Source organism: Marmota monax, unplaced genomic scaffold (assembly GCF_021218885.2).
Source record: "Marmota monax isolate L192 unplaced genomic scaffold, Marmota_monax_Labrador192_F-V1.1 WCK01_AAM20220418_F8-fsc00008, whole genome shotgun sequence".
NCBI classification, from domain to species: domain Eukaryota; kingdom Metazoa; phylum Chordata; class Mammalia; order Rodentia; family Sciuridae; genus Marmota; species Marmota monax.
Window position 1 is genome coordinate 527,397 of NW_026694432.1, and position 16,501 is coordinate 543,897.

Sequence of the window (16,501 nt, forward strand, 5' to 3'; positions counted from 1 at the left end):
GTTTGCTTTTTATATCTCCTCCCCATTTGAGGGAGTATAACCCATGTGTGTGCAGAGCCAAATACACACCCACACACCCTTACAGAATGCACATGCTGTTGGGCAAACAGTCATTGTGGCACTCCAACATGACCTACTGCAGAGAGCTATTTAAAACTTCTTTTTCTTACTCCAAATCTCATTTACCAACTATGTGATCCTGGGTATGTGCCTTAACCTCTTCGGGCCTCAGTTTCCTCATTAGTGTAATGGAGATAATAGCACCTTCTTTTAGTCTATTTTAAGAAAAAGAGCTGACATGTGCAAAGTAATTAGCCCAGGGACAGTTCAAAGGTTAAATGATAATAAGCATGTAAAAAGATTATAAATATTATTGGACACAGCATAAAAACTAAATGCAAGATAGCATTACTATTTATTATTATTATTATTATTATTATTATTATTATTATTATTACTTCCTCTCGAGCTCATGCTCACACATTAAGCAACTCCTCTTCTGGAAGCAAGGTCCTTTGGATGTTAACTCCATCTCTACTGTTGGTCAGTTGTATGGCCCTGAACAAATCACTTCACTTCTCTGAGCCTGCTCTCCAAGATAAGGGGTTGGAATCTCCCACTAAAGAAATTATAGACCAAAGAACAATTCCTCTGGAGTCACCATCCACAACTACTCACTGGGGGCATAATTATGCACCATGCCCTTTCTCTACTTTCTTTACCAGAGGTCTGGCCTTGCCCTCCACATGCCCTCAATATTCACACACAGTCGCTTTACATTCCCTTTAATAAAGGTGAAATGGATTTTTGTTGATAGGGAACCATCATTTGTGGACACCTCTTCCTAGTCGCCTGGTAATGAGCCATTCACTGCTCAATTGGCAAAACAGTGTTTGCATATTTAAATTTGAGTTCAGAGGTTGCAAACTGCCTGTCCAAAGGTCAGCTAACTATTAAGTTCTGTTTGGTTGTCCTACATAATGCTTTAAATTTTTTTTGAGTTAGTTTCTAGTCTTTAAAAAAGTGGGAGATTTGACGTTTAAAAAAAAATCTAGATTTCAGTTTTTATTGAGCAAATGAAAGATCTGGCAACAATCCGGATTTGAACAATCCTCACTGTTATCATTACCACCACCATCAGCAGCAGCAGCTGAATAGCTGTCCTCTTTACCTAATACACACTTGAGCACCCCCCCCCCCCCCACCCCAGGGCTTTCCAAAACCTTCCCTGAGTCAGATTGCTAATCTTTCATCTGCATAGTTTAAGAATTAACTCTTGATTTGCCTGCACCTATTTTGCACATAAAGTAGTGCAGAAAGCACTCCAGAAGGGGGGGGGGGATAAATTTGACCAAAGTTTGCAAACATGTACTAGATGGTTCCAAGGATATCTCTCTAATGCATGCTTCCAAAGAAGATATTTGTTTTTTCCAGATTGGCAAGTTATCTATTCCTTCATGGGAGTCAGAGCAAAGAGATAAATCTCATGTCACTTATCAAAGCAAACTGAACCAGAAGAAGTAAACAGTGGCCTGAAAGGCAAAAAAGCAATTTTGAGAAATTAATAAATGATGAGACTATTAACAGCACATGAAAAGGGTTTGCTTTTTTCTTCCCTTTAATATGATTTTTTACCTTAAACACTGTGTCCCTTTAGGAAAGGGAAGAAAAGTTAATAAAGGAACCTATCACTCAAACTTAATTTTTAGTATGGCAAATAAACTGCTTTAATGAAAGGGCTGAAATCCCCAGGTTTGCACATTAAATTTTCATTCATAGTAGAGAATGGAAATTATTGATTCAGCTGTGGCATCATGCTTTTTGAATCCTACAGTGCTTCAGAAGCCCACATTTCTGCTGGGTGCAAATGTGTTGGCAGCATTTTGATGCAGGGGGAGCCCAGGGTGGGTGGGAGAGTGGAGAAAGGGATGTGGATGAGGGAAGGAGGCAGACTGGCTCTTCTCAGGAAAAAAAAAAATCAATGTTCCTTATCTCTAAGATCCACTTAGATAAAGCATTTGATAGTATGATGGGCCAGGGGATACATTCTGAGACCAGAAAAGCCAGGTCCACTCAGTCTTCTGGGAAACCCCACGGGCATTAGGAAATACTAAAAAGAAAAAAAAAAAGGCAGAATTGATGGCTGATGATTTGATCCCAAACCCTCAGAGAAGAGTTTAAGAAAACTATAGAGGAAAGAAAATACCTTTCTCAGTTCAAGGTCAGGGTGTCTGTCATGGGAAGAATAAATGTCTGGCATTCTAATGCTGAACTAGATAGTACGGAAATCAATCAGACCCACAAATACAGCTATCAACCTGGTGTGGCCTCATCAAACAGTCAGGTGACATGAGCATCTCTACTTACAGCACAAAAATAGGTATGTTTTTCCTTTGAAAGAAATTAATCTTCCTGCCTCTCAGAGGACTACTTTATAATTAAACAACTCTTGATTATTTCCCCCTTAGAGAACTCACAGGAACTGATTCTAAGCCTAGACGAGGATAGCCTGAATTAGGCCCATTTTGGTGTCTTTGTGTACCAAAGACTGTAGGAGATCAGGGAAAGCAATTATCTTTAAAAATAAGCTAAACTCAATTGCAAAAGTAAAGCTGCTTAAAAAAGAAAGATAATCACATATTAAAAATAAAAGGCTTTGTTTTGTTTTTGTTTTTTATTACCTCTTCGCTAAGATTATCCTATACTAGTCAGTAGACTCTTCTGTCTGTCTGGGTGTTGGAAAAGTAGCTCTGTTGGACTAAAAAGTTCTGGTTTTGTGTTTTCAGACGCTGAGAGCTGGTGCCATCTATAGATTTCCATTCTGGGAGAGGTTTCTCTTTTGTCCTACTTTGCGTCAGACCTGCTGTCGTGAGGATAAGAGCGCCCAGGAGACACTTCCCTGCGGTTTAATAGGCTATGAAGGATGGGACTCATTAATCGGCTGGCAGCTGCCCCTAAACCGGATGCTGCCTGGAGGTGGGGGAAGAAGCAGGAGGGAGGCCAAGGAGCAGGGAGGGTCCATCCTGAAGACAACCCCCTTGCTGTCCAAAGGGGGCCCCCAGAGCAAGCAGCACTGCCTCCTGAAGGATCCCACAAATGTCTGAGCCCAGAGCATAACAATGCTGCCACAGAAACCTGCACCTCCTGAAGGAACAGGCTCTGGGTTACTTTTTTTTTAAATTTACAACAACAATCACTCCTGAGATATTATCTGCCCGTCTTATTACTCTTAGATTGATGAAATATTAGTGTTTTTGTTGTTCTTTTACTATGTTCTCATTGATTTTATAGCACCTGTTCCTGTTACACCAGTGTGTGTGTTTATAATTGACTTTCCCTTTCCAGTTCATGGTCGGGAGGTTCCTAACCACCCCTAGCCAAAGCCAAGCTGCTCAGACTGGTTTATGTCTCTTGACTTGACACTCTGACCCTCCAACCTCATCTTCTCATTGCCTCCTGTCTAAACTCAGGCCATACTAGTCACACCTAGAACAGCTTCCCTGCCTCAACCTCTCCCCTTGGCTTGCTCCTGGCATCTGTGCCAACTCAGGCTGACAGGCAGGCCCTTTAAGTGGGGTCTTGGATCCCAGGCACCTGATCCGCCTTCTGGATTGGAGGTCCCAGGGCTCCTAGAACCTTCCCTATACTCAGCCCTCATCTCACTCTTTTGTGATGGCTTATGTCCCCACTTAGTAGAGTGTACTGTAAATGTTCTTTGAATAAATAAAGAACATCACTTTTGGCTCCACACAGCCTGGATTTATTAGATTCACAGAATGAAATTTACCAGGGCCTCCTGAATCAGGAGCCAGTATGTCACCTCTTACCTTTATGGTTTTGGTCTGGAGTCTGAGTCCATTTAAAGTGTTGATGGCTTTCTCTGCATCCTTTGGATCAATATAGTTAACAAATCCATACCCTAAACTCTGTCCTGTGGAAACATTAAAAAAAGAGAGAAACACAGAGAAAGAGAGAGACAGAGAGAGGGAGGGAAAGAAAGAGAAAGAGAGAGAGAGAGAGAAAGAAAGAGAGAGAAAGAGAGAGTGCTCAGTATCTTTGTAGATGCAACACTTTCCATTGCAGTGGGTCAAAACCCTCCTCTGGTACATGCTTCCTTTATGCTGGGGTTTACCCCCAGACTTGAGAGCTTTTCAATTCTTCCATCCCTCACTCTGGTTGGCCTTTCAACTTACAGGGCGGGTAAGTGCCCCTGCATCCACACCTGATATGTACAAATGTCCACATAATCAGGAAGAGGCAGGACAGGGCAATAGAAAGACAGCAGGTGTAATTCGTTAGAAGAAATTTGAACTGGATCCCTGGGGCTTTTCCTATGAGCTGTGGGACTTTGGAGAAGTCCTTTAATCTCCCGTTTCCCCAGATTTCTACTCTGGAGATAACACACTTACCTCAGACAAGTTTGTGAGAGTTAGTAAAACATTGTATATAAAAGGCCTACCAAGTACATTGCCTAGAACACAACAGTGCGCAACAAAACACAGCTCTGCTCTGCTCAGGTCGGTAAAATCAGGGCCAATACTGGATGCAATAGCTGTGTCTATGGCCTCAGTCATGCCAGCCACACCCACACTCAGAGGGATGGAGCATAATCTGAGCAGCAAAAACTGGAGCCCATTATAGTGAAGGAAGCAGGCATGGCCAGAATTGAAAGCAGTTGCTGCAAATCATTCTTTGCCCTCATCATCCCTAGGGCCACAGAACAATAAAAAGAACAGGGCGGGGGTTTCTATTGTAGACAACAGGGGAGCTCCTAACACAAAGGGGAGAGTGCAAACACATTCTGCAAAGAGGATTTAGCTACTTTAGGTGGAGATGGCATCAAATTGTCTGCAAAAAGAGGTAGCGAGTGACAGGGCTCCCCCCTAAGTGAAATAAAAATAATGTGCTTGCTATCGTGCCACTGATTATAAATAGTCCATCAGCTCTGCCATGTGTCATCAGCCAGAAATATCATTAGGAAACTTTACATTTTCTGACATACCCTTTAAGAAACACAGAGCTTGTGGTGGCTGCAAAACCAGCTTGAACTTCCCAGGCAATGTTATTGATTTGTGGGCGGCAGCAGAGCCGAAGGGGAGAGAAATGACAGGACATCACATGTCAGGAAAGACTGATTACATAAAGCTCTCTTTGGAGTACGGGGGCCAGGACTGGGAGACAATACAGCAAAAAGCCTGCCATGTCCTGGTGACAGGAGCCCATTTCAGCAGCCAAAAAAAATCTTTCCAACAGCTTCTGTTTTGCTGGTAAATGTCTGTGTTTGTGTTGGTTGTAGGAGGGAACCTGGGAAAACAAGTTGGGTTCTGGATCAGAAAATGGGTGACTTTGTTATCCTTCATAGGATGGAAGCAAAGAGAAGCATGAGAAAACTCAAAGGCATACCCTAATGGAAGGCTGTCATCTCTGCCATGAAAAATTTCAAACGTCAATCTTTAATTAGGGTTTGCCATTGGGTTTTGGAAGAACAGTTAGAATAGGAAAGATAGAGGCAAACTTTGCCAGATAGGGCCTTTACCAGCCAGAATTTTGGTAACCGAAGAAGGAAGAAAGAGTGAAAGAGTGCTGGGCACATTCCACTGCTGGGACATTTCTCTTTCCATTTTATGGCATAAGTGTGGTGCATGAGTGGGGTGTGTGTGTGTGTGTGTGTGTGTGTATACAGAGAGGTTGGGAGAGAGAGGAAGAGAGAGAAAGAGAGATGTGTGGATTGTAAGACCCTGCCACATGGTCTGAGAACCTTCATTTTGCCAATACACAAATATAAGAGATCACTTTCATTGGTTTAAAAATACCATTTATCCTAAATTTGGCTCCACCTCATCAAGCCTAACTACATTCACCTAATTAAATCCATTTTCATCATGCAAATTTCTCAGTCATATTTACCTTGCATATACAAGAAGTCTAAAAAATTGCTGTATTAAAATATTCTTATAATCGCTTTTTAAAAACAGTCATGCACCAAGTTGAGCTGCTTTAAAAGAACATTTTTTTTAAAGCAATTAGGTCAATGATAAACCTTATATATGAATTCTAGCAAACTGGTCAGATGGTCCATTTTTCAGTGCAATTTAATTTGTGTAAAATTAAAATAGTATATGAATAAATATAAACAAAACCTCATTTTAGCTGCAAACATTAGACCTACCTCACACAGAAAAAGTTCCTTATTTCATCATGGTGATGGAATATATGTAGAGGAATTTATTATGTTTTCCAGTGGTGCAAGTTTCTAATACATTATACTTTTAAAAATTATCCATATATTGATATAAATTTAAATATAGTGGATATAGTTTTTATATTCTAAATTTTATCTCTGTTTTAGACTTTTGCTTCTAGAGAAAGGAAAACACACTCAGGCTCAGGCATTAGGAAGGTTGCAAAGGTCAAGTAAGGGGAAGATTCCTGCCCAGCTAGATGTGTTACATCAACCTACCTGCCTGTATCAGTCCCAAACCCATCCTCACTTTGGTTCCTGACTATAATTAGCACTATTGTGCTATCATCACCTGTCTCAGGTTTAGAGAGACTGTGTTTAACATCAAGGAGGAAGGAAAACTGAAAACCAGATGAAGGTTATTTCAGAAAGGGGAAAAAAAGGGTGGAGAGTCTCCTTGATACAAAATAATGAACTGCAAACTTTAAAACAGAGCACTGCATTGAACAAAAGAGGACAGAGATGGAAAAACTTGCCTGTGAATTGAAAGATCTGAGATAAACTGTCAGCTTAATGAAACTACCTGTGGTTACCCTGGCCATGAACAGGCTTTCTTCATGGATTCTCACCATCATAGGAGGAGTTCAGCTATGTCTAATAAAAATATACTCTATGGATCTAGTATTCTTTTTTAAAATGCCTTAGAGAAGATTTATTTCCTAGGTAGAAAATACAAAAGCCCAAGCTTCATTTCTTTTAGAAACTGTTTTAGTTGTGGGGAAAAGTAAAATGAGGAAGAATTTTGTTTTATATTTGGTGGCTGTATATTGGTGGTGGGTTTTGGATCTAGAGTTCTGTGTTTAAATGTATATGGAAAAATATAGATGGAACAAATTCACAAAGAGTTATATTTTTTCCATGGTGCCCAAGAGAGTCACCATGTTGAGAAGCCTGCAGGATCCAATCCAAATGCTATAACTAAATGTGTATGTATCTTCAATTCAGAAATGATGTCTTTTTATTATTATTTTTTCCCCCAAGTAGCTACATCTTCTCCCTTTATCATCAACAGAGTAACAAGATTTGAGCATATAGATATGGCAAAAGAAAATTAACAAAATTTATTTTTGTTTCCAATTTATAAGTTTATTTACGTAGCAAGTTGGACAAAGAAAAATGAAATTACCAAAGTTATGCTTATTGAATTCTCTCTGTTAAAGAAAAAAGATATTATGAAATGAAGACTATCTCCACAGCTTAACATCTCTAGTGAGTATCCGGCTTTTTGATGCCCACAGGACCTAATATTCCTGTCCAGCTGTATGGGTGAGGGGTCCCCACTTACCATGCATGGGAAGGAAATGCATTATTGACATTCTTGGATGGAAACTTGTAATTCAGGAAGTAGTTTCCAAGAGAAAACCTCTATACATAATGGCTAAATTTTAAAGCACCTAAGTACTTTGGTTAAACAGGTTTGTTTTGAACAAGCTGTTCTTAAATCTGAATATTTCTGTTTTTATGCATCATAGGCACGTGAACACACAAACACACAATGTCCTCCAGACATGGCCACTCTCCACACTGTTAAAATAATTTTTGAATCTAACTTCTCCTCTAAAAAAACAGATACTTCTTTCCATAAGAACTGACTTACACGCCTGTAATCCCAGTGGCTCAGGAGGCTAAGGCAGGAGAATCATGAGTTCAAAGCCAGCCTCAGCAACAGTGAGGCGCTAAGCAACTCAGTGAGACTGTCTCTAAATATAATACAAAATAGGCCTGGGGATGTGGCTCAGTGATTGAGTGCCCCTGGGTTCAATCCCCAGTACCCAAAATAAAACAAAACTGGCTTACAAGTGTTTGTATCTTTTTGCACACAGCAGGTACTTAACAAATGCTCAGTAAGTAGAAGAATTAATGTACACTTTTGTACTAATCTTTCATTTCTGGAAGCATATGACCAGAATGTTTTGTATATTTGTTGGAAGAAGGAAAACAAAGAAAGTACCTGGGGAATTCGTTTTGCATTGTGAGGAAGGAGGGAACACAGTAACTGACCCCAGGGACTGGAAAATGAAACAGAGGATGTCCTGGGTGAATTCTCCTCTAGCACAAATCAGGTGAGCAAAAAGAATCACCCCTGCCCAAATTCCACAGTGATTCTGGATTTAGAAAATACTTTCCCATTCATTCTATGGCATTTGTTTCTCACAACAACCCTGGGTGAAGAGAGGTAGTTATCATTACGCAGATGGAGAAACTGAAGCTCAGAGAAAAATGTAATTTGCCCAACATCACAGAGCTGGATCTCATTCTAGACCAGGGGTTGGCAAACACTGTTTTATGTATAGGTTAGGATACAACATAGTTTAGGCTGGTGGACCCTACAATCCTTGTCATGACAGTTCTGGCCTTGTGTAGCAGCCAGAGACAATATATCAACCAATGCCCTGGCTGTGGTCCAATAAAACTTTATCTAGAAAAATAGGCAGTAGGCCCAATTTGGCCCTTGGGCCATGTTTTTCGGATCCTCTGATCTAGATCTTTTGGCTCCAAATCCTGCACTGTTTGCTATAATCACAGTTGCCCTATTTGAAGTAAAATGTTATTAACAACTATGGTGAGGTCCAGAAATACCTTAGAGGCTTTTTTGGATCATCCAAGTAAAAGAGTAAATTATTTTAAGTGGTTTGTGTTGGGCATTTTTATCATATTCAATCTCTAGTAAGTGGCCAGATCATAGCTGATTATAATCCTTTATTTTTCCCCCGGATTCTGGGTAGAAGTGGCTTTTCCTTGCCTTTAGGGTCCCAGGCATTTTTCTGCCACTGACATCTTCATGGCTGATCACAGCAACAGAGAAGCTGGCTGGAAGGAACCTCAGCATTTCTACACTGCTGACCTGCATACTTTGCTCTTTCTCTCTCTCAAAAACCCATCATTTTCCAGAAACCTAACAGTCCCTCCCCTCATCTGTAAGCCCCCAAGGGGGCAGCCAGATGGGTAGATGCTGTTGACGAAAACTTCCTAGTTGAGTAAGGAATTTTTGTGGACGTCAGAACCCCTAGCTCAGGCTGAAATCCCATTCTAAAAGCACATGATAAAATCCCCAGTCACCTCAAGATCACCTGCTTGGCGATAATTCACATACTGGGTTAACTGCAGCCAACTCCAAATCCCAGGATGCCCTCGCTGCCGGTTCTGAGATGCCTTTCCCTGCTGTTAGCTGCCTCGAATTTATCTTTACACATCCAAAAGAGGGGCAGAGAGAACTGTGGTTGTTCCTGCATCTATAAATGTGCATGTGGCTCGAAGCTGTACTTGCATATAACCTTGATTAAGTCATTTAGGCCTCTCCGGCCTGTTCCCTTATCTGGGAAACTAGAGACAATCCCTTAATCCTCACAATCAAAGGATCACTGTGGAGATTATTTTAACATGGGGACTAACGGCAGCTATAATTTACTTAGTGCCATCTTGTGCCAGACCCTGTGCTAAGTGGCTTACTCATGTTACCTCATGTCATCCTGTGTGAATTGGGCATCACCAGGCCCGCTATGCAGACATGGAAAGTGAAGTGAAGCTTAAGAAATGTTAAAATAACCTGCCCAAAGCTGACTAGGAAGTAGACTCCAGGATTAGGATTCAAAGGAACCCAGGCCTGGGTGCTATCCCAGTTATGCTTTCTCTTACAGGTGCTCTAAGTGCCCAGCAGAGTGTCTGTACTGGATAAATCTAGGGAACTCAGCTGGCTTGCCTTGGGGGCTCTCACACTGACTGGGGGTACCCTGGGTTCTACAGCACCTATGGCTCTGCTCCTTTTCCTTCCTCCTGCAGGGTGGGGGCGGGGGGGTGGGATTTAAAAGTGTTGGTCATCAGAGTCTTGGCTTTTCTCCTGCCAACTTGAAGTTATTACATCCAATGAGTCAGAATATTGACTACTTTTGGTAGTTTACACAATTGCAAAAACTAAGGATGGTTTAAAGCCTTGGCTACTTCGAGTGTGGTCCTCATACCAGCATCATGGCCATCACGGAGAACTTGTAAAAAATGCAGATTCTCAAGTCCATCCCAGACTTACTGAATCAGGATCTGCATTTCAACAAGATCCTCAGGTGATTCAAAGACACATTAAAGATGGAGATGCACTGGTCACTCAGAGTGGGTCAGATGTGAGTCTGAACCTCAGTTCTTCTGCTTACTGCCATGGGACCCTGGCTCACTTAAATGAACTTCCCCGTGCCTTGGTTCCTGGGAAACTATTCATCCAACCCACCAAGGAGGGAAGCTCTTTTGAAGAAGTTCTCAGAATTTCTTAACAGAATTTCTTCTTTTGTTCTCAAATTTTGCATTCTTTTTGTCTCTTTCTGCTTTGGTGTTCTTATCTATAAAATGGGGTCAATAATATATTTTTCAGGGGTTGTTAGAAGTGTTAAACATGAAAGTGCATGCAAAGGGCCTGTCATGTAACAGATGTTCCTCAGAGGTTGGTTCCTTTTCCTCTTCTCTCATGCCCCGTTAGACACTGCCTCCTAGTAATGTCAGTGTGGAAGTTGTCTCTTCAACAAGGCCTTGACCTCCTCGAAGGTGGAGTATTCTTCTGATGATTTTCTTTTACATTGGAGCACGTGATATGCAATAAGCACACACATTCCAAGAACTGGCACATGTTACATGCTAGTCACTCTGAGTAGACTCCAAAATAACCATGAAATTGTTCCTGCCTTCAGACAGCTTTTTATGTAAAAGGGAAAGACAGTTAAAAGAATTAATTATTGCCCAGAAAAAAATAATAAATATAGCAGAGATTTTTCTTTCAGGCCATATATAAGAACAGACAGGAGGTGAATACTAATTCTGATTAAGCAGGATACAAATTCTGACTAAGCAGAGGAGGGAAGGCTTCCTGAAGGAAGGAACATTTGAGCTGAGCTTTGAAGAAGCAGAGTTTTGATAGGGTTCCCCTATAAAAGTCATGACATTCCAACTTGAGGGCTGAATTCAAGCATGAAATTTATCTCACAGATAGTTATTGAGCAACTATTATGTGTCAGGCATAGTTCCACTCAATGGGAACACATAAGAGAACAAATCATACTTGGTTTCTGACATCACTGAATTTATATTCTAACTGAGGGCGAGGAAGATAGGTAAGAAATATGTAAGTAAGGGGCTGGGGTTGGGTCTCAGTGGTAGAGATTGCCTAGCATGTTGAGGCACTGGGTTCAATTCTCCTGCACCACATATAAAAATAAAGGTCCATTGACAACTAAAAAAAATTTAAGAAGAGAAATATATAAGTAAAATGTGAAGCTCAAATGACAGTAAGTTTTAGGGAGAAAATATAGCAGAGAAGGGGAAAGGCAGTGTGGGGATAGGGTTGTAAATTTTACATATGTGAAAATCTCCTCAGTCTTACAGGTCCCCTGAACACTCTCACTGACACGCCCTTTCAAAAGCACCTCTTACTGTCTCAATTCCCCCACTAGATTGGGAGCAAGGTAAGTCTCCTTCATCCCTGTACCCCTATGACCTAAAAAGGGTTCAGGACATTGTTGGATATCCAGGAAATGTTTGTTGGGCAAATGAATGAATATTATCTATTCACATGCATATTTACATCTTCTAAACCACTCCCAATCCTCCCACATACCAGAGAAAAGGGGACCAGGAGAGTAACAATATGGTTTACTCTCTTACCAACCTCCTCTGGACACAGGTGTCCAGAGGAGGTTGGTAAGAGAGGAAACCAGATCCTATATGACACACTTGAAAGATCAGTGGGTATTTAATTTGAAGGAGAAAAGACTCTAAATGTGCTCAAAGCTCCTTCTAATATTTGAAAGACTGTCATGGGAAGGCATAGGTTCACTTGCTATGTGGTACCCCAAGGGAGAAAAAAAGGATTTGGTAGAAGTAGAAAGTGAAGGGGCAAATTTTTGCACTGATTAAAGGAAGAAATTTTAATAATGGTTTTATAAGGGTGTGAGCTATCTTGTGAGATGCTAAGGGCCCCATGACTAGAAGTATGCAAACAGAAGCTAGACCTACCCTTTGTCAGGAGATGCTGGAACATCTGCAAGATTGACCCATAAGATCCCCTCTGGTGCTAAGATTCAAAGGTTCTAAGTTATATTTATTTTAGATTCAAAGATCACAGCTAGTTCCACTATTCTGACTTCTGAGAAAGCAAAATGGTAAGAAATATTGATTGAGCACTTACTATGGGCCCAAGCACTTCATTTACATCATTACCTAAATCTTTATAACCCTCTGAAGCAGGTATTTTCACTTTACAGAGAGAGAAACTAAGGCTCAGAAAGAGACATAATTTACCCAAGGTTACTTGCCTAGAACATGGCAGCGAGGCTCACCTGACTCGAGAGCCAGTGTACTTTCTGCAGGGCCCTGGATTCTAGAATATTTATTCATTTGTATTCTAAACACCTGTCCTAACCTAGCAGTGTGCCTCAACTGTGAGAGCCTCTTTTTCAGTACTATCTCCAAGTCCTTGTTCTTTCCAGTTGATTCCAAAATAAAGCCCGAGTACCCCATTCCTATCTCCTAGCTTGGTTGCACAGGTCAAACTGAATATGGTGCATCCTAGAATGCCAGTCTTAAAAGGACTTTAGAATCACTCATCTTCAGATTTCTTCTACAGATATAGGAACTGATGGTTAAGGAAGAAACAAGAAGTTCAGAGTCTAGCATGAAAGTCAGACTCATTAATTAATAATGATAGTGGAGTATGGTTTGGTGTTATGATACTGAGAAGCAGAGAGGGCTTTCTGGAGGATGTGATGCTTGAGCTGAGACTAATTTGAAAAGATTGACAAGAGGTAGGGAGACAACAGACAAGGGCAACAGGCAGAGTCGGGCATTCTAGAAGGAGAGGACAACATGATCACCTGTCCCTTGAGAGAAAGTTGTCAATAAGTTTATGGTCATCACTTCCACAAAGCCACTGGTTGTAGAAATGGCACTGTCAATACCATTTCTAAGTTGACAAAGAGTCAGGAATCATCTAAGAATTTGAAATTTTGAGCATGTCTGCTCTCTGTTAACAACACTATTGAAAACCCAGGACCCAATTTTTCTTCCTGAATTCCCAAAATATTTGAAATTACATTTAGCCAGTCCTTAGTTATTTCCAGAGGCTACATTCTGGCTTCCTAAGTAGATGTCTTTTCTACTCATCATGGGCATCAAGACAGCAATAAGCAAAGTGCTTGATCCACAGCAGGCATTCAATATAAGCTGAATGAACTGAATGTATTTCTCAATGAACTTTTATTTAGGACAGGGACGTGGATGTCTTAATCTTGGTATAACCTATGTTTGGCATATAATAGACTTTCAATAAATCTATTCTGAGTGGATGAATGAATGAATAGTAACAAAAAAGTTATTTTTTGTTTTTGTCAGTTACTATACCAAGTGCTTTATTTCTATCATCTCATCTATTCCCTCAAACAACCTGACAAGGTAGGCATTATCGCTACCATTTAAAATCAAGGAGACTCATGTCCAGAGGCCTCAGATCCCAAAAGGAATCCATCCAGTTATAAAGCCCACATAAGCTTTTAATAAGAGTTTCCTGATTGCAAAGAAAATATCAACCCAACTGTTCGCGTAGATGGAAAATGGTACCTCCACCACTATGGTAAGGCACATGGAAATTCAGAGTACCTACCCTCATTTCCAGCAGTCCCCAAAACAGAAAGGTACATTATGCAATAAGAAAAGCCAACCAACCAATTATCAAAAGAGATTTTTTTACTCTTTTGGGTTTGTCCTATAAAATAAGTTGCTCCAAATGACAGGTCTTCAAATATAAATTTTAATAATAAACCTCAACAAATGAAAAATGGAACTAATCCGAGTCAGTCCTATTTTTCTTCTGTTTGTGCAGGAAATGATGGAAATTCAAAAGATAAAAAGCTGGTATCAAGTACTTAGTTTTAAAAAAAGACTGAAAGGAAAAAAATATTCTAGGTAATGTACCGGGGACAATAGAAGCCTCAGTGACAACTATCTCACCTTCAGCATTTATTATACAAAAAGAAGAAATGTTCAGACTGATGACCCTGGGGCAATGAAATATTCTTAATCCAAGCAACATTAAATTAAATTATGTTCAGAATAGTCTTACAAGACAGGAAAGAATAGTCACACATTTAAAAATATTTTTAACAAGGGTTGAAACATGAAGAGGAGGATTTTGGCAAACACCCAGGTAGCCACAAAAAATGAACCAGAATTCTTAATTCTTGCTTGGCTGATTTTCACATAAAAAGGTTTGGATATCGACAGACAAGACTTCCTACCCAGGGTGGGTGCAAATCAACAGGTGATTCCAGAAATGCAGCTGATGTTAAAGACGAGGGTTTAGCAACAAAGGAAGAGGTAGGAAAAACTATCAGGTTATTAGTATGTGCACTGTAATTAGCTGTGGAGCAAAATGAGACTCTGTGGGTGAAATGTCTGTGGGTGAAAAGAGCTGCTGTATTTACTACCAAGACATTGCCCCCAACACTGCAATGGAGGGCTCGTGAGAGCTCCTGATCACATGTTGGGATTTAGATTAAATAAGTTATGTGAGAGGGCTTTGGCACAAAGTAATGCTTGACAAATATCACTGAATATAAATCCATTAAAATTTTTTTTATTTAAAGTAAAAAAAAATTCATGGCTCCCATTGAAGGAGATGAGATATGAGATAAATAACTTGTCTGTGCAGAGACAAATTGGAATGTCAAATGTCAGAGGGACCAGGACTTTGTCTGAGAGCCTGTATGTCTTTTTCTTTTTTTTGGCTGAGGGGAGGTGGTTACTGGGGTTGAACCCAGGGATGCTCTACCGGAGTTACATCTCCCTTGCTTTTTAAAAGTTTGAACAGGGTCTCACTAAATTGCTGAGGCTGGTTTCAAACTGGCAATCCTCCTGCCTTAGCCTTCTGAGAAGCTGAGATTACAGGTGTGCATCAAGGTGCCCAGCTCAGTGTGTCCTTTCTGAAATATTGGCTTGGGGTTCTCTGGCCTTGGACCCACCACTAATAGCTATGTGAAACGCAGACACAAACATCTCCATCCCTGTCATCAAGTTCACTGATAGTAAAGTACCACATATGAAGTTTATTACTGTGGTCTGACAGCTTAATTTGATTCCAACAATTTTTATCTTTTAATAATTAATTAATTAATTAGAGTTAGGGTCTCCCTAAGTTGCTCAGACTGGCCTCCAACTCATGATTCTCCAACCTCAGCCTTCTGAGTAGGTAGAATTACAAAGGTGTGCCACCTGCCCTCTACCAACAAAGTTTTAAAAAGAGATTCATGAAGAAGAAAAGAAACAAGAAACAAAATGTTTTTCATTTTTTAATTTTTCAATCACCATTTAGCTTGCAGGTAGGAAACGAGGGAAAATAAAGATATGAAGTCTCAAGAACAAAAGAACTCGCACTTAGAAATGAGTTTGTAGGGTAGGAACCAACCAGGAAAGCCATCTTTGGTTTTCTAAAGGGCTAAAAGAATGCTGGGGGCAAGGCTACACCGAGAAAGAGTGAGCAGCCTCATCGTCATCACACTGAGTCTGATTCCTGGTAGACTTGAAAATTAAGGAGTGCTCAGGAATAAGTGTGAGACTGCAAAATGGGAACACCTTCTAATGGTGCGGTTCCTTTGCACAGTGAAAATGAGATGGTAGGTTTCCCAGTAATGCGGACACTAAAGGAACCCATGGTTTGAATCACACCCAGAATGTGTTCAGTACCCAGTAACTTCCCTAAAACTATCTATTAACCGATGGGACTATGCTGATGCTAGAGAGATGCTTCTCCTGGGAGGAGGTGAGACTGTCCCAGCACACCAAGGCCTCCACTTGCTTATCGACATGCAATAGAGGACCTTACCTCTTTCTTAATAAAGGAAAGGAGAGTCACATAGAAACTGTTCCAAACTGCCTCCTCCTCTCCTACCTCCCAAACATCCCTCATGGAGCTCCAGTCTTCCCTCCTGGCTTGAAAAATACAGTTTACAAAAGGTCAGAGGGGGAAAAAAAAACATGCTTTATCAAACACATTTTATAATGCATGTTAAACACACACTTAGAGAACTAGTGATAAAGAGAAGTCAATTTTGGTGCACTTCAGTCTCCCAAACCCATTTTTGGGGAGAATTCTCTTAAAAAACAAACAAACAAAAAACATTTAATCCATTTATGGATTAAACATTCCTGGGAAAGACTTTTAGATGGGATTTCCAAGTGAATGTTACCCTTTGAAACAAGACTGAATACTTTCTCAGCATGAAATTACCC

At 40.5% G+C, this 16,501-nt stretch overlaps 1 protein-coding gene across 6 annotated transcripts in view; it reads right to left on the bottom strand.

Annotated features, from left to right (window-relative positions):
• The window catches only part of Elavl4 (ELAV like RNA binding protein 4), an 86,077-nt gene that overhangs the window by 20,669 nt on the left and 48,907 nt on the right, over positions 1 to 16,501 (bottom strand). For all 6 annotated transcript variants that reach the window (XM_046469241.2, XM_058570765.1, XM_058570763.1 and 3 more), the window contains one exon: positions 3,828 to 3,931. In XM_046469241.2, the coding sequence (XP_046325197.2) occupies positions 3,828 to 3,931 (104 nt within the window). The remainder of the gene's footprint in view (positions 1 to 3,827; positions 3,932 to 16,501) is intronic.